Source organism: Telmatherina bonti (genome assembly GCF_933228915.1).
Source record: "Telmatherina bonti genome assembly, chromosome: 23".
NCBI classification, from domain to species: domain Eukaryota; kingdom Metazoa; phylum Chordata; class Actinopteri; order Atheriniformes; family Telmatherinidae; genus Telmatherina; species Telmatherina bonti.
Window position 1 is genome coordinate 8,647,091 of NC_136632.1, and position 20,232 is coordinate 8,667,322.

General features: G+C 38.8%; 1 protein-coding gene across 1 annotated transcript in view; it reads right to left on the reverse strand.

Moving 5' to 3' along the window:
• The window catches only part of LOC306773218 (voltage-dependent calcium channel subunit alpha-2/delta-1-like), a 127,521-nt gene that overhangs the window by 18,041 nt on the left and 89,248 nt on the right, over positions 1–20,232 (reverse strand). The window contains exons 19-30 of the mRNA XM_079262973.1: positions 15,537–15,608; positions 15,368–15,439; positions 15,211–15,272; positions 11,858–11,955; positions 5,326–5,386; positions 5,132–5,238; positions 2,472–2,556; positions 2,291–2,353; positions 747–883; positions 577–648; positions 154–221; positions 21–59 (exon numbers count right to left, since the gene is read on the reverse strand). Coding sequence (XP_079119099.1) covers positions 21–59; positions 154–221; positions 577–648; positions 747–883; positions 2,291–2,353; positions 2,472–2,556; positions 5,132–5,238; positions 5,326–5,386; positions 11,858–11,955; positions 15,211–15,272; positions 15,368–15,439; positions 15,537–15,608 — 936 coding nt within the window. The remainder of the gene's footprint in view (positions 1–20; positions 60–153; positions 222–576; positions 649–746; positions 884–2,290; positions 2,354–2,471; positions 2,557–5,131; positions 5,239–5,325; positions 5,387–11,857; positions 11,956–15,210; positions 15,273–15,367; positions 15,440–15,536; positions 15,609–20,232) is intronic.

Here is a 20,232-nt window from a genome sequence, read left to right on the forward strand (position 1 = left end):
AACTTAACTTAACCTCTTACCTCATCATTTCTCCCACAGCCGCAGATTTCATCATTGCACTTCAAATGCAAAGGAACGGAGGGATAAAAGTTAGCAGGTCAAGCTGCGTGTGTGTGTGTGTGTGTGTGTGTCACACAGATAAAATCAACTTACATTCACTCTGGATGTGGCGTTGATGAAGCTCTCCATCCACACGTTGATGTCCAGCTTCACGCCTACCACTGGGATGAGAAACAAAGACCAAAGCCAGACATTTTAGATCATGTCAAACCTCCCAATCAACTTTACTCTCCGAACTTAAAAAATGCAAACTTGGCTTAAGATCACAGGCGGCGGGACGGCGTCATGTGCGGTTTGTGTACACGCATGAATGCTGGTGTGTCTGAGAAAGATGATGAGGAGGGTTATCATTAAATAAGAGGCTGCGACTGTGTTTGTAATTTAGAAATATGAGGAATTAAGGGGAAAGCATGAGGGCTGCAAATGTGGGTGTGTAAATAGTGTGTTTAGGGGAAGACGACAAAGCAGGCGAAGAATCATGCCTTAACTAGGTTTAAACATTCGAACAAAGCTTACCAGCTGGTTTAAGTGTGATACCATCAATGTTGAGGTTTATTGCTCTACTCACAAGGATTTGTTCGTTAATTTCTGCACAAAAAAGACAAAGAAAATCATTTTTCTTTTATCTGTTAAAAATGATTGAAGTAGATAAATGAAAGAAGACTTTCTAAAGAAAAAAAAATCACCTTGCTCATGTAAGCTGCTGTTCTCTTTCAGTTTAATGAAGGGTTTTGAAGTAAAGATGTACAGATCGTTGTCCAAACTTCGCTTATAGAAACTTGACTCATATGTTTCTGGTTCCTCTGTCCAGTCCAGTCCAGCACTGTTAAATACATCAGAACATATACATGTATACAAGTAATACAATTAGAAAACATTTTCTTTTAAACACAAAATGCATTAAACACACCAACACCAGCCATAGTGGCTCTTTAATTATCCATATTACGTTGAGCCATTAAGCTTCCACTTAGGTTAATGTTTATGAATATTACTCGAAAGTTCACTGCATCAACTTCATAACCTATCCTGAACCCTGATTTTTTTAAACTGCAGAATCTACAGCTACAGAAGTTACAGTAAATAATTCTGTTCTGAGTTTATCTTCATGTCTAACTTTCATCCCTCTTTTTCACACCTAAAGATGCTGAAATAAATAGTCATTGTTGAAAGAATAAAGACAAAGGACTCAATTTGTAAGATTCTGAGCTATGTTGTAGCTGAATAACTTTCCTTTGCAGCAAAAAGGAAGAATTAAAGTGCATGTGTAGGTAGATGTCTAAAAACTAAAGTACATGTCTGTTGCTTTTTAAAGGGGGGAAAGTTAAGTTAAAGAGAAAAACTGCTGATTATTTCAACAAATCTGAACAAGCAAACACTCGGATCCTGTTTGAAATGGTGCCTTTTACATCCCCCTTTTTAAATAAAGTTGTGTGAACTCTAAACAGAAACAGGATACAATGATTTCCCTCTTTTAAAATCACAATGAGAAAAACTTAAAACAACACACAGATGAGTCAACTTCCAACAAAAGATGAGCCAACACAACTCCTCTTTTTGGAGGTGGCTGATCTGTCTGCATATTTTTCTGTTTACGAGAAAAAGGAGCCATTTACACCCCATCTATCGGAGGTGAATGACTGTGAGGGGTAAGCAACACGAGTCACTCAGAATTAGAAATGCGGTCTAGTTCACAACTTAGTAGACGATTGAAAGAAAAAAACCTGAATGAGGAATTTATCCAATTTTTAGATTAATTTAAGGATTTCAAATGGAAGACACAAAGCTGACAAGAAACACTGAAGAGCTGTGATCCTCAGGGCTTCATGCAGCACTGTATGAAAAACACAAAGTAGACATGTTTCTAATGGAATTCATGTAGACGCCTAAAACTACTGTCTTAGTACGTATCTGTTGCTGGAATACAGATGCAGAAACTTTGCTGCTTTTTAAGGGGAAAAGTTATGTTGAAGAGGAAGACAGTTGTTTAACTGCATCAACAGCTTGTAGCAACATTTGATGCTAATGTTAGGTTTTGCTCATTTCAGCAAGACAATATCAAAACATGTTTATTTAATATTACAACAACACGACAACAAAATGAGCTCTAAACTGGTGCCCCAGCAAGTTAAAATTGTCATCCTTTAAAAACTTCACAACTTTATGGTTAAATAGATTAATAAAAAAGAAATTTCATTGTCCTGTCAGACCATATCACATCTTATCAGACCTTTTGGGGTAGACCCGTGTTATTCCTCCATCAGTGGCAACAAATCTGGCTGTGACACCATGCCTGAAAAAGCAGAAAACGTCAAACTTTCAAACACAGTAACAACAATATTTACTGGTGATGAGGAATAACTTGAAATGTATCCATTACCGAAAACACCCAAAACTGACGCTTCACTTACTGTACTTCATTTCCTTTCCAGACTTTGATCAGATCTGTGGTGATACCAGCGTCCAGCAGCAATCGGTTCACCAGGTGGTTATTACCTGTGCAGCAGAATAAAGCATATTTTTATATGTTTGGAGTAACATGATTAGGTCTGCTGTTTGATAATAGAAAAAAAAAATCTATTTAACTAGAGGTGTTTGATCCTGGCCTTTGTTTTAACCAAGATCCAAGATACCAATTTTGTTCCAATTTTTAATTTCTGATACTGATGTTAACCAATGGTAATACGTTTTGGAGCAACTTGTGCCAAACAAACAAAAGTATCTGGAAAACTATATATGACATCTATTAAACTTTGTAATTTTGAGTTAGAGGAGACGTAGCTAAAAAGATTCATGTACGATAAAAAATTAAAAGCTGATACCGAGAGTTTCCGATATTGCTTTTTAATGCCGATATCGGCAGATAATATCGGGAGGCTGATATCCAATACATAGTACATGTCCAAGTAGAGAAACCTTCACTTAACAGAGAAGGAAGACTGACCTACAATAGCATCCTTTTCATCCTGAGCCTCAAGTTAAACTACAGACAATCTCTGCCTTAGGGATCACAAACACTGGACCTCAAGGGTCACCACCTGCAGGTTTTTCGACGTTTCCCTGCTGCAACACACCTGATTCAAGTGAAATGGTTCTCCTACAGCTTGTCGTAAAGGCCTGACTATAAAGACTTATGAGTTTGAAACAAGTTGCAGCAGGGAGCATCTAGAACTTGGTGGACAGTGGCCCTTGGGGTTGGTGGTGCTTTTAAGAGACCTCGGGTGAGTCACGACTCTCAAAGACAGTCATAGACCGGAAATCATCAGAGCTTTCACAGGTTACATACAAATCTCCCAATATCTCCATCTGAATGAGAGCTAAGCATCTCCACAAATGTTTTAATTGTCACTTCATATGTTTTTGTTAAAGGTCTAAGTGACAGACATCAACTGGGACATGTGGAATAAATAAAGCAATAAACATCAACAGCAAACAGCGATGAAAATAAGCTCAGAAAACATCAAAGTAACATAACAGGCATTAACAATACAGTTGGGATCCAACAGTAAGGCGAAAGAAACGGAAATAATAATCCAAAAGGAACTGGTTTCAGTCAATGGCTTACCAGCACCTTAAGGTTCAAATGTGAAGACAGTTATAAGGACGAAAACTGAAGCAATCTGACGGATAATGTCTTTCATAAAAATTGCTCTTTGAAGAAACTTTAGCATCTTACAATAAGAAACAGGCTCAATCTTAGATAAATAAAAAGGACATTCGCCATGACCAACAGCTGTGGTGTAGGTGGTAAGGTTGCATAGGTGTAAAAAATACTTTCGCAGGCATCCGACAAGACCACATGACAAACGCAACAGGCGATAAAAGCCGCTCGCTGCTCTTTTGGCCGTGCCCGTCTCTTTGAACCCTCCGAAGACCCGCTTCAGTCCATTAACATCGAGGCTCGTCGATACACCCCCCCTCCACCCCCACCAAGCTTTATGACACGCCACACACATCAGAGAAAACAGCTGGTGTAACACTTTAGTCCCCTCCTACCCCACCTTCCTTCCCTCTGTGGTGGTTTTCATTAGGGATTCTTTATTGAAGGCAGCCCAGGAATTCCTAATGTACTTCTTCGCCACTGTAGTGGCTTAACCACGTAAAGCGTGTAACAACGCTCGAGCCCCCAGCACTCCACATGGGCCATACTCCTCTCCGTCCCTCTCCCTCTGGGTTCTCTGTGGACTCCATTAAACTAGCAGCTAATAATGGTGAAAGTAATATTTCAGTTGGGTGAACAGTTTTATTGGATTGATCATGTCGAGTTGTTTGAAGTGAGTCCTTAAATGCAAACCATCAAATTAAACAAAGGAACGCTATGAAGCAGCCCTTTTATAAGTATCGAGGGACCTTTAGCTTTGCTCAATACCCCCAACAAATGACTGATTCATATCAATGAGTGCATGCGAGAAATAGCAGAGATGTTAATGCATTGGTCAGATGTCAGGGAGAAGGTCCACTGGCCCCTGATTTGTGTTTTATTGCTCCGCTCGCGCTCTTGGCTTGACGTGTCCTGCTCTTTCTCACAAACACACAGTAATTGGATGAGGTCGAGCGGCTATAGGTGGGGTGTGGAAGGCATATTACTGGTGAATACTGTGTGTGCGAGAGTGTGTGTGTGTCACATCTAAGCCGATGTGCTTCACACATGTGCAGCCAGGCGTGTGATGGTCAGACTTTTGGAGTTAGCATCAAATGGGTAACACGAACACAGGGGTTCCACTTTACAAAGCTTTGCCTGGTCATGCACAGCAAACCATCCAGCCAGACCTGTATTTCACTGGAAAGGGAGACCTTTGGGAATTGGTTTCAGTTGGCGCTCTTCCATTAAATGTTCAATGCACACCTTAATGCTCAAAGCCAGATGGCTGGGATTTATTCACTTATACATCCTAAAGCAAATTCCGTAAAGCTTAACAGCTTTTTTTTTCATTTTACATGTAAATAAGAATCTGCAGTGAGAACGAAGTCAAAGTGCAGCAGGAATAATACATGTATAAAAGTTTTGAACTCAAGAGCAATATCAAAGGCATCAACAGGTAATATATAAGGATGAAAAATGCATACTTACACATGATATTGTTTGGAGTCTTTGTGTCAATGTACTTGTTGAAGTCTATAAGGAAATCTGTGTTGTTGGCCTTCTTATCAGGAGGATTTAAGTCATCGCAGTACTTCCTGTGGGAAATTATATATATATAATCAATGCTGTAACATGAGAGGTAAACATTCTGGGCACAAGCAATGAACTAAAAATCATCCTACCTTGGTGCGATGAATGTATAGCCATATTCATCAAACTTGTCTACCAGCATGCTCTCTGAAACTGGTGTAAAATTAGACAGGATAACAGTAAGTTGAGAGAATCCCTGTATGCGGATGACAATGTTGCCTCACTGCGTTAGCTTAATGTTTTAACAACTGGAGCATTAAGAAAGGTTTCAGAGATGTTTAGCTGTGTTTTCTGAAATATTATTATGTTGTCATTGCCTGTTCTGTTTTAGGAGAAGTGGTTTTTCATAGTGAAATAGTTTGCTTCTTTTAATGTCTTATTTCTTTGCTTTTGAGCTTCTCATTATGTTGTTGTAAGCTGCACTTAAGGATCACTGTCAATGGTCTAAAGCAGGGGTTTTCAGTCCTGGTCCTTGAGTGCTGGTCTCCTGCAGACTTTGATATTTTCATGCTTGACATCAAGCACTGCATTTGTTTGAGTCTGAATCACGTGTTGTGCAGGGATACTTTAAAAACCTGCAGGACACCAGGACTGCGTCTCGGGCTGGTCTAAGGCTCATTTATACTGAAGGTTGAATCAGCATAAGCATATGGATTGAGCCATCTGTCCATCCTCAGTGGTAAAGTACATTTTCAAAGAGCTTGCTGATGCCACACAAACACAAGAAATGGAGCAGTACAAACTGGAAGACACAGGTGTCAAACTCCAGTCCTAGAGGGCCAGTATCATGCAGGTTTTTTGTTGTCTCCACGTGCGAACACAACTGACCAAAATAAACAAAGAGGTTCAAAAGAAGCTGTTGGATCTGTTTGATTTGAATCAGGTGTGTTGGTGCAAAGGCACAGCAAAAACTTGGTGGATACTGGTCCTCAAGAACTGGAGTTTGACAGCCCTGCTGTAGGGAGAGTGTCCCACAGGATAGCTCATATGTGACTAGTGAAAAGAGAAAAGAAGAAAAAGCTGCAATATTTCTAATAGTTACAAAGATGACTGCCATCTACTGCACTGCTTCTTAGTTTGTCTCTTATTAAGAATTTACATTCTCAATTAACATTTTATCACCCATTCTTGCCCATCATCGGCATCTTTACTATTGTATATTGCTATTAAAATTGACCTTGGAACATGGAAGTGAACCCAGAACTCTGCCCATTAGCCTAGCAACCATGCTAACATAAAAGACATAGGTGCACTGATGTTTGACAACATTTGATATTAAAATACTTGCTTAAGTACATAAAGTGAGCATAAAAATGCACTTTTTATGTCCAGGTTATGCTCCTATAGTTGGGGATAGTCTAGCCATTCACTACTCATGCAGCCATGGCAACGTCACCTGATGCACTGAGTAGTTATTTGCTCCTTTTCCTCCATTTATAAATATATACAATATTGCCATCATTAACATATTTCTACTTTTTCTGCAGGTCTTCCTGAATAAAAGCCACAGTGCACGTTATTCTGTCTTTCCTGACCTCTTCACCCCAACCAGTTGAGGAAGATGGCTGCCTTCCCTGAGCTGGGTTCTGCAGGACGTTTTGTCTTCCTGTTAAAATGGAGTTTTTCTTCCCACTGTCACCCTGTGCATACTCAGGATGGGGATTGGATCGGAGTCAAGATTTGATACAATCAGATGGTTTATATTAGCTAGGCTATTTATAAATTGGCTTGAATTGATGGGTCTGTAAAGTGCCCTGAGACGACATTGTGCGACACAAATTGGATAAAGCTGAATTATTTTATTGTATTTTATTAGTTATTTATTTACATCTAATCATTTCCTTATTTTTATTTTATGTTCTTAACCAATGTAATTAGTCTTTTTTAAACTGTATTTCCAGCTTTCCTCAGCGGGGGGACTACATGCACTGGAGCCTGCTAATGGCTCTGGCCAGATTATCTCTATTTTATGGGGGGGCTTCTGCTTGGTCTGGGCTCCCTGAGCCGGGTTCTGTCGGAGGTTTTCTTCCTGTTAAAAGGGAGTTTTTTCTTTCCCACTGTCGCCTGGTGCATGCTCAGGATGGGGGATTGGATCGAAGTCATGATTCAATGCAATCAGTTGGTTTCTATTATAGGCTATGTATGAATTGGCTTGAAATGATGTGTAGTAAAGTGTCCTGTGACAACATCGTTGTGAAATGGAGCTATACAAATAATGTTGAATTGAATTGAATTGAATTGGATCTTCATGTATTGAGAAGTCTGTCATCATAAAGATAAAATATAAAAAAGTGAAATACATCAGTTTACATATACCCTGCAACGCAATATTATCCTAAATGAAATAAATGTTGTGGACAGAATAAAAGAGCTCACAATCAAGAAAGAAATAGGAAAAAAAAACCATCAAGAGAGCTGGCCATATATGTTAAATAAAGCACCGACGAGGCTGAAGAGCTGCAGGAGAGAGATGAAAGTAAAGAAAAAAAAATACTTGCCATCTTTCCCTGGAGAAGGAAAAAAATCCCAGAGGAGAGAAAGTGAACGAACACGAGCATCATCCCCCCAGGAGGTAAAAACGAGAGGGAAAATAAAAGGGAGAAAAAGACAGGGTAAAACCACAGAGGTCAAAGGTGACAATATTTTATTCACAGAGCGAGTCCTGAATAGAAATATTGTGTTGTGAACAAAAGGTTTCGGGCCTTTGGATGTAGACTGAGATGTTGCAGATGGAAATCAGAAGGAGAGGCTTACAATGTGGTTGGATGATGGCTTTTAGCGCTTGTATTAGCATCCTTTTGATGACACAGTAAATCACAGTAGTTACTACACTTCTGTGATGTATTTGCTTTAAATCAGAACAAAGTGGTGGAAAATTGACCTCAGCAAACAACCCTTATGTTCTCTTGACATTCTCCAAAATGCAGCACGTTGACTGATTACAGTCTTGTGATGACATGGCTACTCCTAGTCCTCTTTGCTGGTTATGGTTTGGGAAATAATTGCACCCTGGTGGTTGTCCTTTGATTTTCGGTCTCTGCTCACTAATCCAACAAAGGTATCCAACAATGATGGATAGCAGGAAGATATAAGGAGCGACCAGCAAATTTACTTTCTGTACCCTTAAGATGTAAAGTTTTCGAAACAAACTTTACATCTTTTGACATAAATCAGAAACCTGAGCTGGTATTTGCGCCGACTTAGCAAATGTATGACAAATAGATGTGCAGATTGGGACACTATATGTTTTCAACTTCATTTGAGCCTTAAAATGGACATTTACAATGTATTCGCTTGCTGAGAAGGAATCAAACCGACACACGACAGGCTTTAGTTACAGATAAACCGCAGAGCTTAACAACGTTCTGTGGAGAGTTTTGGGTTTGTGCCCAAAAAAAAGACAAAGCCGATGACAAAGCAGACAAATGGACAGACAGACGAGATGAAGCTTAGTGTGTTCAGAGGAACGCTGTCTTTCATTAGGAGTTATTTAACAAGGTTGTTAAACTCAGAGTGAGTCAAAAAAGAGAAAACTGAAGAAAAACAAAGAAGCACACCAACTCATGTTTTTGGGTAAAGACTCACAGCTTTCTCCTTTATGGCTTCACCTTTAAATAATGCAAACATCCTGTTCCTCTGTTCTTCCTGCTGCAGTGGGCTGGTGCCAAAACCACATCTGAAGCCCACTGGAACAGGTGGGAGGGGGTAATACGCGCATGCACTCAGACATACACACAGTCTGCGTTGAACTGGTGGCACGCATTGCATGCGAAGCGCTGCTTCTGAGAACAAATGGCCAGCTTGATTCACCCTAACTAAGTTGTCATTATTAATCAGAAGACAGTAATTGAGGAAAAACAGTAATAAGAACAAATGCTTCAGGGTTTGTGAGTCTGCAATGCCACACAGGGTGAACCATGTTAGACACCATGTTACATCCAAAGAGTGTCGGTGCTGTGACAGTTTAAAGAAGACAGGTGGTTGTGAGGTAAAGGACAGAAGGAGAATACTTGCCCAAATATGCTGCAGAGGGTCCAAAACAGGAGGGATGTGAAAAGGAAACAAGCCAAAAGGGTTACACAATATTTTATTCAATTAGGCGTTGAATAAAAATATTGTATACGCAGTAGTAAACAGAGTTAAAGCACAAGGGGAAAATACAGAAGGTCAAACTTTAGGTGCATGCATTGAGGTGGAGGTTTTTCACATTTTAACCACAATATGGGAACTTTGTTCCTTTTAAATGAATTTTAAAGTTCAGGTATAAGTTGAATTTTGTTTTGCTCGGGTTTCTTTAATCACAAACATTTATAGAGAGATGGAAAACATATTCTAAGCATTTATGATTAGATATCTAAAGAACGTCCCAGAGGCTGAGAGACCTGGACGTAAATACAGGATAAATTTGCCAGAATAATGATATTTTAATAGTACAATGGCTAATGTTTTGATTTCTTTTGTAGTCTGTAAAATAAAAAAACAAACAAACAATAATTTTTTTTTTTTTTTTAAAAACTTAAGAAATCCCTGTATTTTTGGGAAATGGTAACAAAAAAAAAAAGAAAATAGCTTAATGTCTTTTTTTTATACTTGTATTGCATTAATAACTGAAACTATGTAACTGAAATCTTTAAATAACATGTTAAAAATCTACCTTGTAACAAATAAACAACAAATTAACAAAGCATTCACACAAATCCAGAAAGGCTGCTGCTTTTCTCCAACTGCATTTTTTTTTATTAACTGAAAAGACACAAAAATCAGAGTTAAATGGTTCATTTATGTCTTTTTAGACTATTTGACTGAAATGTTGATTTAACCCTCACCTGTGACTTTTTTTTTATCAGATATAGCATATATACACAACTTATATGTTGTACAATTTCAGTTTATCCATTTGTTTGTTGAAAATAGACCATAAAAAATAATATGAAGATATATTTACCAACGTCATCATAAAGCAGATGAATTGTGATGAACAGCAACACAGTCTCTGCACATTTAATGTGTGATTTATAAATTAAAAATAAAAGTAAAACTTCATTGACTTCTTGTTGACAGTAACTTTCCTTGGACATCATAATATTGGTTATTAAATACATAAATAAAGTTTGATTTACTATGATTTAGGTGTAATGCAAATGTTAAACCAATGCCTTTGCAAATTCCACTTTTATACCAAATTTGACCTAAAATTTAATCATAATTTAGACAACATATCTACAGGACCATTTACATGCCTTTGAGACATCCTTTTAATGAAAAATGCTTAGTGTGAACTGAAACCAGGGATTGTTACCTTGGCAGTTTTTCTAGTTATCCACTCGGTATCACAATCCAGTCAGAGGAACCAGACCTAAATAACATCACTGTAGTTTAAATAAGTAGTTATAACACTGGACTTAAACAAGGTGGTCTGACATGGAAAGAAAAAGAATCATGGGTTTTGGAGCAAAACACACCATCATTTAGATGATGCTGACTGATGATGACCATTTTTAATTTTCATATATATTCAAGTTATTGCAAAGTGTCAAATGGGAATATCAGATACAACCTGTAAATACCCTTAAAGAAACATTTTCAAACTGGTTGCAACTCAGTTGATAAAATTCCAAAGAAACAACAACACATAAAAGAAGTTTCTGAATAATATGTCATAGCATTTAACCCTTAAATGTATGAACAAATGGGAAAAAAAATGCAACATTTTATTTAAATACAGTACTTTACCTCTACAGACATATGCAATGATACTTTTTTGTTTGTTAGTGATGATGATGATGATTCATTATTTATTTTAATGTGTTCTATAAAATATTTATAAAATAATATACAATCATAATTATATTATTTAAATTGTTTATAAAATATAGCTGTATCATTTTTTTCCCTATTTATCGCAAAGGCAAACTTGTGTAATTACATCATGTTCAATAATATATATTTATTTATTCTCTGCTGAGTGGAAACATATTGGATAACTCACTAACATCCACTGTAGTGTTTTTTTTTGTTTTTTTTTTAAACAAAAATACCATCCTCATTCATAAATATGCAAGAAAAAAGCTTGTTGAAAAAAAGCCCACTATATGGCCACAATGCATGAAAGGGTTAAAGTTGTTTAAAGACAGTTCTTAATGCAACAAATGCACGCACATACCCACACACAATAAATCCATCCTTTAAGCAACACTATGAAATGTTATCTTTTATGATAGCGAGAGGACAGAACCTTAAAGAGATTTGAGATGAGCCACACATTTGAACTCCCTGATCCAATGTGTATCAGCCAATAGGACTGGGCGTGAACACACATATATCTACTTACAGAAGAACATACACGACCTGACATACTTGGCTATGTGTGAAACCAGAGCCAATTGTCTCGCTGTCTGGTGACAAAAAACTTTAAACAGCGCCACAGCTGAGAGTGTTTACAGGTCTGGTGTAAACGTACGTGGCTGTACCGTTAATGTCTTGTGGGGTGCTGCAAGTGATGGATAGGAACCATGAGCTGGGGTGCATGTAATGTGAGCAGTCACTATCCTACAACAAGTATTTGTTTAGTGTTGGAAAAAGGGACACAAATGCACCCAAGTGAGACAAAATCAAGAATGGTACAATCAGATGAAGGGAACTTACATTTTGCCTGAGTGATTGTGTCACCGATCGTAGCGCTGATGTAATGCATGCTGTACTCAGGAAGGACCAGGGCCAGGCTGAGAAAAGACAAACAATGAAAGAATGAAAAAAATAAATAAAAACAGCATTTTGTCTTGTGGTTGTGGGAACGATAAATCAGCCCAACATCGCGGCACCACTGCGAAGCTCTCAGTCAGAGGAAACAGAAAACGTGGGTGTGAGTGTTATTCTCTCATGGGCTCAACTGATCACTCTAAACTGCATCTGGACTTCATCCTGGACCATAGACCTGGTCCAGTATCAATGGGAAAGAAATGGCTTCATGACAAATATTTTGCAGAATGTGTCAGTGAAAAATATCTGCAATCTGTCTAACAAATGGGGAGAAATGTGTAAAGAAGATGATCTGCATGCAGAGGATCTATGATAAATTTAAGAATATTGCATTCCCAATAACATGGAAGTAACTATTCTGACCTTTATTTTCCCTCTTTGACATTTTCAGAATCTAAAACAAATAAATGAACCCTTACTAGACTGAATCTTGTTTAGGTGACATGTACTTGTGTGAGAACAATGTGCATAATGACTGCGTCAATGGAAAGTTAACAGGGTCACAAAGAGTACGAAATCGCAGTATTCTGAGTCAAACATGTACAGAGTACTCAAAATGATGGTTAAGAAGGCTGAAAAATTACCAACATTAGAGAGGCAGAGAACGTTCAGGCTAGATTATTCTTGTTTTTTAATGTTATCTTGACAAAGCAAGTTAAATTAGTCATAATCTCGAGAAGGAGGACAGTTTTCTTGTGATCCCAAGAAAACAGAATTCTCTTTCCTCGAGATAACGAGATGATTAAGATTGGCTCTGAAAGTAATTATTGTGTTACAGCTGATTTCTTTGATGAAACTGACCCGTGACAGAAGAGGAGGAGGAGGAGCCACAGTCTTTGTGTGTATGTGTAATACTGTGATAGAGTGATTGGTAATACATAACAGCGACACACGTGCCTTTGTCAGACCTGATAGAATTAAAACCACATCAGCTGAGAAGTTATGGATGTTCCTCAATCTAACGTCCATTGCAGCTTGACTGTACTGGGACGTCTCAGTACAATCAAGCCAAGCTGGCATCAGACCCACCGGCTGAGGTGTTGTTAGAGTAATAATGGCTAAGATCTCATCCACGTTGAAGTTAAGTCCCCTTTCCCACTGCCCTGCAGTGTTGCTTCAGCACCAGACTGCTGCATCCAAAGCGTGCAGGTCCAGTAAACTGGTGGATCTGGAGTACACCCAGTAAAATTCACTGCAATTTATCAAAGTGTATATTATAATTGCTTATTTTTCAAATTTGTATGAATAACACATGGTTTCTCTGTGAAGTTCACAGCGTGTGTGAGGGTTCTTTCCAGGCTCCCTCCTAGTTCACATAACTCTTAGACTGATTTGAGTCTTAAGATTCTTACGAAACGTGAGTCTGATGTAATGTTTGTCTCTCTCTGTTGGTTGTGATGGGTTAGGAACAGCTCCAGCCCCCTTGCAACCTTGTGTTTGAATAATCTGTTATGCCGTGATAACGAGATAATCATCCTGTGATCCTGATATAACGGTATTTAGAAAACATTCAACCACGTCCCCTCTCGGTTTCTATAAAACATGGAATCGGAGATCAGGGTCAAAGATTTTTCCAAACTTTAATGAACATAAAACTGACTTAATGAGGCAGATGAATGACACCATATTTGATTACAATGCCCCCCCAGAGCCCTGTTTATAGTGAGGAAAGTACTAGTAAATGATTTTGTCATGCTGGCTAACCTTTGTACTGTTTGCAGATCGACTTTTAAGAGGAGACTTCTATATAATAGTGATATGGGCAACATTCAGTAAAGCTTCTTATAGTTGTTTTAATGCCTGTTTTTATTGTACAGTGTCCTTGAGTGACTTGCAAGGTGCTTTTAAATTAAATGCATTATTATTTATTATTATTATTATTATTATTAACAACAACAACAACAACAACAACAACAACAACAACAACAACAACAATAATAATAATAAAAAATAATTAATTATTATTATTAATTAATAAATTAATAATATTATTAATATTATCATTATTAATATCATTAATAATAATAATAATAATAATAATAATAATATTATCATTATTAATATCATTAATAATAATAATAATAATAATAATAATAATAATAATAATAATAATAATAATAATAATAATAATAATAATCTTAATCTGGACCTATTCTGGAGCACATATAAAATGAAGAAACAGCCTCAAAGATGACCGGTTAATGATCCAACTTCTCATCAGTTCTACCAAGAATTCTTGTAAAACACGAGATGTGCAGTGGAGACAGTGAACGCATCTTGAAAAGCATGAGGCCATGCGACCATGCTGATGCAGTAAAAGTTCATGTATTTAAAAGTTGGAGGTGGTGTTCTGTCTTCACTAAGTGTCGCTCCCATGGACGTAGACTCAGCTATACAGACAGCTAAACACTCTCCTAACCAAACTCTAAGGGGTGGTCCAATGTGTTGAGTTGGATGGTTTAATCAGGATAAGTGTGAAAAGACAACGCCACTACTCAACCTGTAAAGGATGGCAACAGATGAGCACATAGCTGCCCATTGCTAGAAAATGGAGCTCAGAAGGAAGTGACCTAAAGCAAAGTGACCTCACTTCCTGTCTTGCTCAAGTTTAGAAATATAAAATACAAAAAAACACCAATGGGAACGATAACTGAAGAAAACAAAACATCCAATTCCATTGTCGGCGGATTTAGGATTGAAGATTTCATGACTTTATAGACGGTAAGGTAACATTTAACACACCAGCAGAGTTACATTGAACACTTTTCAAAGAAGATTAAAAAGCCAGAATCATCAGCTGTTTCTCAAAGCTGGTGGTGTTTATCATTCAGTCATGGTACTTATTGGCCTAAAAAAAACTTCCAAATATGAATGCATTTCAGGCAAGCGCAGTATGCAGGCGGCTGAAGCGCTTCTTCTTCAGGGGAGTCTCAGGCAGGCTGTATGCAGGTTCCTTTGCGCATCTGCGACCCCTCTGTTGGACTCTGGTATTGCAAGTTACTTCCCCCTTTCAAACGTAGAATTCAGATTCGGGGCTTTTCAGAAAATATCCAGGGCTTCAGCCCAAACTGCTGCCCCCTAACCCCGCTCCTCGTTATGGGAATGGTCAAAGGCTAATGAAGGAATTGAAATGGAGACTTGAAACCTTTTTTTAACAACATAATGAAACCAGAGGATCGTATCTTGAATCAAGATTGTTTATGTAATGAAAGTTTTACCTGTAGTCAGTTGATTTCACTGGTGCAAAGGTGTACATCCTCCGCCCCTGGTCAATGTAGCGCTTTGGGGGAAACATGTTTGTTAGCACACAAGCAGAGTTTCTATCAAAGATAATAAGTAAATAACGTCACAGTCAGCTTAAACAGACAGGATTACCTCGTCTTGAGATTTCACCAGCGTATCTATTGTTTGACTCCCATATTTGCCATCGATCATTTGCTTTCGTATCTGTTGAGTGTAGATGAATAGAAAATCCATGAATGTGTGAGTGATTTTAGCTTGTGCATCCGTGTATGTTTGAGTTGTTTTTTTTTTCCTTCCAAACCTCCACTTTGATGTCATTTTCAAGCTCCGCATCCAGAAAGTCTAGCGTTACCGTGTCGTGAAACGTGGGATTCTGAGTAGAAAATGCAACCATTCAGTCAGAATTATAAACTATGAATCGTCATCTGTGGACTGAAAGAAAAGATTTTGATCCTTTGAAGTTTTAAAAAGGAAAACATGAACTATCTGGTAACTTTTCAATTCAACTTCAATTCAACTTTATTTATATAGTGTCAAATCCCGGCAATGCCATCTCAAGACGCTTTACAGACAGAGGGGAAAACATAATGAAGGCCAATTCATAATAGCCTATATAAGGAAACCAACAGATTGAGTTGAGTCCAACTCAGTCTCCCATCCTGAGCAAGCACACTGGCAACAGTGGGAAGGAAAAAACTCCCTTTTAACAGGAAGGAAACCTCCGGCAGAACCCGGCTCAGGACAGGCAGCCATCTGCCTCTGCTGTGTGGGGGGAAGAGGACAGAAAGACAACAGACAACAGGAACTGCTACTCCCGGCCAGGGAGACCTGCTGAGACAGGAGACATACATGTTAATGATGCAACACTGTTATTGGGGGGGGGGGGGGGGGGGTAAAAGAAAGAGATAAAGAGAAAAAGAAAGAAGCTCAGTGTATCAGGAAATGTCCCTCAGCAGTCTAAACCTATAGCAGCATAACTAAGGGATGCTAACCATCCCTAGCTATAGGACTTAGCAAAAAGATAAGTCTTCAGCCTAGTCTTAAAGGTGGGGAGGGTGTCTGCTTCCCTAACACTAACTGGGAGAGGGGCCTGATAACCAAAGGCTCTGCCTCCTGCTCGGCTCTTTGAGACTCTAGGAACCACAAGTAAGCCTGCAGTCTGCGAACAAAGTACTCTGCTTGGTATATAAGGTACAATGAGGTCTTTGATATATAGTGGTGCCTGGTTATGGAGGGCTTTATATGTAAGGAGAAGGATTTTAAATTCTATTCTAGATTCAACAGGCAGCCAATGAAGAGAGGCTAAAACTGGAGAAATATGATCTCTCCTGCTGGTTCTGGTCAGGACTCTGGCTGCAGAATTCTGGATCAGCTGAAGGCTTTTCAGGGCATATTTAGGACAGCCCAGTAATAGAGAGTTACAGTAATCTAGTCTCAAAGTAACAAAAGCGTGAACCAGTTTTTCTGCATCACTCCGAGACAGAATGTCCCTAATTTTGGCTATATTACGTAAATGAAAGAAGGCTGTTTTAGTAACCTGCTTAATATGTGGGCCAAAGGACAGGTCAGGGTCAAATATTACTCCAAGGTTTCTCACTGTAGCACTGGAAGCTAAAGTAATGCCATCCAGGTTCATTACAAAACTGGAAAATTTAGCTCTGAGTTTTTCAGATCCAACGAGAATGACTTCAGTCTTATCTGAGTTTAAGAGGAGAAAATTTCTAGACATCCAAGTCTTTATGTCTATGAGACAATTTTGTAGCCTATTGGGCTGATTTGTTTCATCTGGTTTAAAGGATAAGTATAGTTGAGTATCATCTGCATAACAATGAAAGTTTATTCCATGCTGTCTAATAATTTTGCCTAAAGGGAGCATATATAGCGTGAAGAGTATTGGTCCAAGTACAGAACCTTGAGGAACTCCATGACTTACTGTAGTTTGGGAGGAGGACTTGTCATTTACATGAACGAATTGAAGTCTATCAGATAAATATGATTTAAACCAGCTTAACGCTGTACCTGTAATTCCAATCACCTGTTCTAGTCTTTGTAACAGAATGTTATGATCGACTGTATCAAATGCAGCACTAAGATCAAGCAAGATAAGTACGGACACAAGTCCTTTGTCTGAGGCCATAAGAAGGTCATTAGTAACTTTCACCAATGCTGTCTCAGTGCTATGATGAGCTCTAAATCCTGACTGAAACTCCTCGCATAAATTATTACTGCTCAGGTGGGCATGTAGCTGAGCGGAAACTATTTTCTCCAGAATTTTGGACATAAACGGGAGATTAGATATAGGTCTATAATTTGCTATCACCTCTGGATCCAGAGATTGCTTTTTAAGTAAAGGCTTGATTACAGCAGTTTTAAATGATTGTGATACATATCCTGTCACTAATGACATATTGATAAGATTTAGTAGTGATGTATTAATTAAAGGGAAAATGTCCTTAAAGAGGCTCGTTGGGAGAGGGTCTAAGATACAGGTGGATGGTTTAGATGATTATTTTAGTTAATTCAGAGGGTTGGACAGGACAGAAACTATTTAGACACAAGTCAGATCCTGGTTCTAAGGATGCTTCGGAGACCACAACAGGCTCAACATTATAGGTAGAAGGATGAGTATTGTGAATTTGATCTCTAATAGTGTCAATTTTATTCCTGAAAAAATACATGAAATCATCACAGCTAAGTGAGAAAGGAATACATGGCTCCACAGCGCTCTGGCTCCTAGTAAGCCTGGCTACAGTGCTGAAAAGAAACCGAGGGTTGTTTTTGTTTTCCTCTATCAATGATGAATAATAAGCTGTTCTTGCCGTACGTAAGGCTTTTTTGTATACGATTAAACTTTCTTTCCAGGTTAAGCGAGACTCCTCTAGTCCTGATGAACGCCATCTGTTTTCCAAACGCCTTGATGCCTGTTTTAGAACTCGAAGCTGGGAATTAAACCAGGGAGCCTTCATAATCTTACCTAATTTCTTCTTCTTTAGGGGAGCAACATTATCCAAGGTTGTACGCATTGAAGCTGTTATAGTATCAGCATGTTGATCAATCTGAGTGGGAGTAAAGCTTAAAGGGGGACTCTCAGTCATGCTAACACATGGTAGATGTGAAAAAATTGATTCAATTGATTGTTTAAATTTTGTAATATTATTGTCTGATAAACATCTACTATAGTAGAATTTATTTTTGGTCAGTGAGTAATCAAATAAAGTGAATTCAAAGGTTAATAAGAAGTGATCGGACAAGACAGGGTTTTGAGGAAATACTTTGAGCTTATCAGTCTCAATACCATATGTTAGAACAAGATCAAGAGTATGACCATGAGAGTGAGTGGCTCCATTGACATTTTGTGAAAACCCAATTGAGTTTAGAATAGAGCTAAAGGAAATGTTTAAACTATCATTTTCATCGTCAACATGAATATTAAAATCACCTAGTACAATGACCTTATCAGTAGTCAGCACTAACTCAGACAAGAGATCAGAGAATTCGGTCAGAAACTCGGAGTAAGGTCCAGGTGGGCGATACACTAATGCTAAAAGGAGCGGTTTCTCTGAATTCCATTTTGGATGAGATAAATTTAATGTCAGGAATTCAAAGGATTTATAGTTAGTTCTGTGCGTAGGATTAATTAAAAATTCTGACTTAAAGATAGCTGCAACACCTCCTCCTCTGCCTGTAGTTCTAGGAATGTGAAAGTTTAAATAGTTAGCTGGCGTAGCTTCATTAATACTAACATAATCCTCTTGCTGTAACCAGGTTTCCGTAAGACAGAATAAATCAATGTGGTGATCACCTATCAAGTCATTGACTAATAAAGACTTATTTGGGAGGGATCTAATATTCAGTAGGCCACACTTTATTGTCTTATTTTCAGATTTTATTAGATCCATTGTTTTTATTTTTATGAGGTTTTCACGATTAACCACAGAAGTGTTTTTGTGTTGTTTAATTCTTACTGCTGGGAAGTTGTATAAGGTCGGAATGGGGTTTTGGGTGGGCGGCGGCAGGTGGGAAGCAGCAGAAAAGTGTGTAGGACTACAATTCTGCCTCCTGGTCCCAACCCTGAGTTGTCAATTTAGCTGACTAATAAAAGAGTCCATATTGCTAGATAAGAGAGCGGCTCCATCCAACGTGGGATGGATGCCATCTCTCCTAATAAGACCAGGCTTTCCCCAAAAAGCGCTCCAATTATCTATAAAACCCACGTTGTTATCGGGACACCACCTAGACAACCAGCGGTTGAAGGATGACATGCGGCTAAACATGTCATCGCTGCTGAAATTTGGCAAGGGACCAGAGAAAACTACGGAGTCCGACATGCTCTTGGCAAAGTTACACACCGAAGCAACATTAATTTTAGTGACCTCCGATTGGCGTAACCGGGTGTCGTTACCGCCGACGTGAATTACAATCTTACGGTATTTACGTTTAGCCTTAGCCAGCAGTTTCAAATACGATTCGACGTCGCCCGCTCTGGCCCCAGGAATGCATTTGACTATGGTCCCCGGTGTCTCTAGAGCCACGTTTCTGACTATGGAACTACCTATAATCAGGGTTTCTGCCTCAGCGGGTGTGTCACCGAGCGGGGAAAATCTGTTAGAAACGTGAACAGGTCGGTGGTGGCCAGTGGGTTTTGGTTTGGGGCTACGCTTCCGCCTGACCGTCGTCCAGCCCGCCTCGGCTCCCGGCTGCGTGGGAACTGCTGAGGGACGGCTCGGGATGGCTGCCCTGGCTGGTAGCGCCGCACTGGCTAATGGGGGCTTGCTGACTAACTGCTTCCCTAACTGAGTGCGGAGCTGGGCTTCTAACTCACAGAGCCTCGCCTCCAAAACAATCATTTATCTGAAGCCAATCTAAAGCCAATCTAAATAAGATGCAATGTACCAGAGAGCCTATCTTTCACAGTTTGGTAAGATATTTTACCCAGTAAATAAACATCATCAGGCAACCAGATGATTATGAGGTTTGTAAAAAAAATTAAAGAGAGA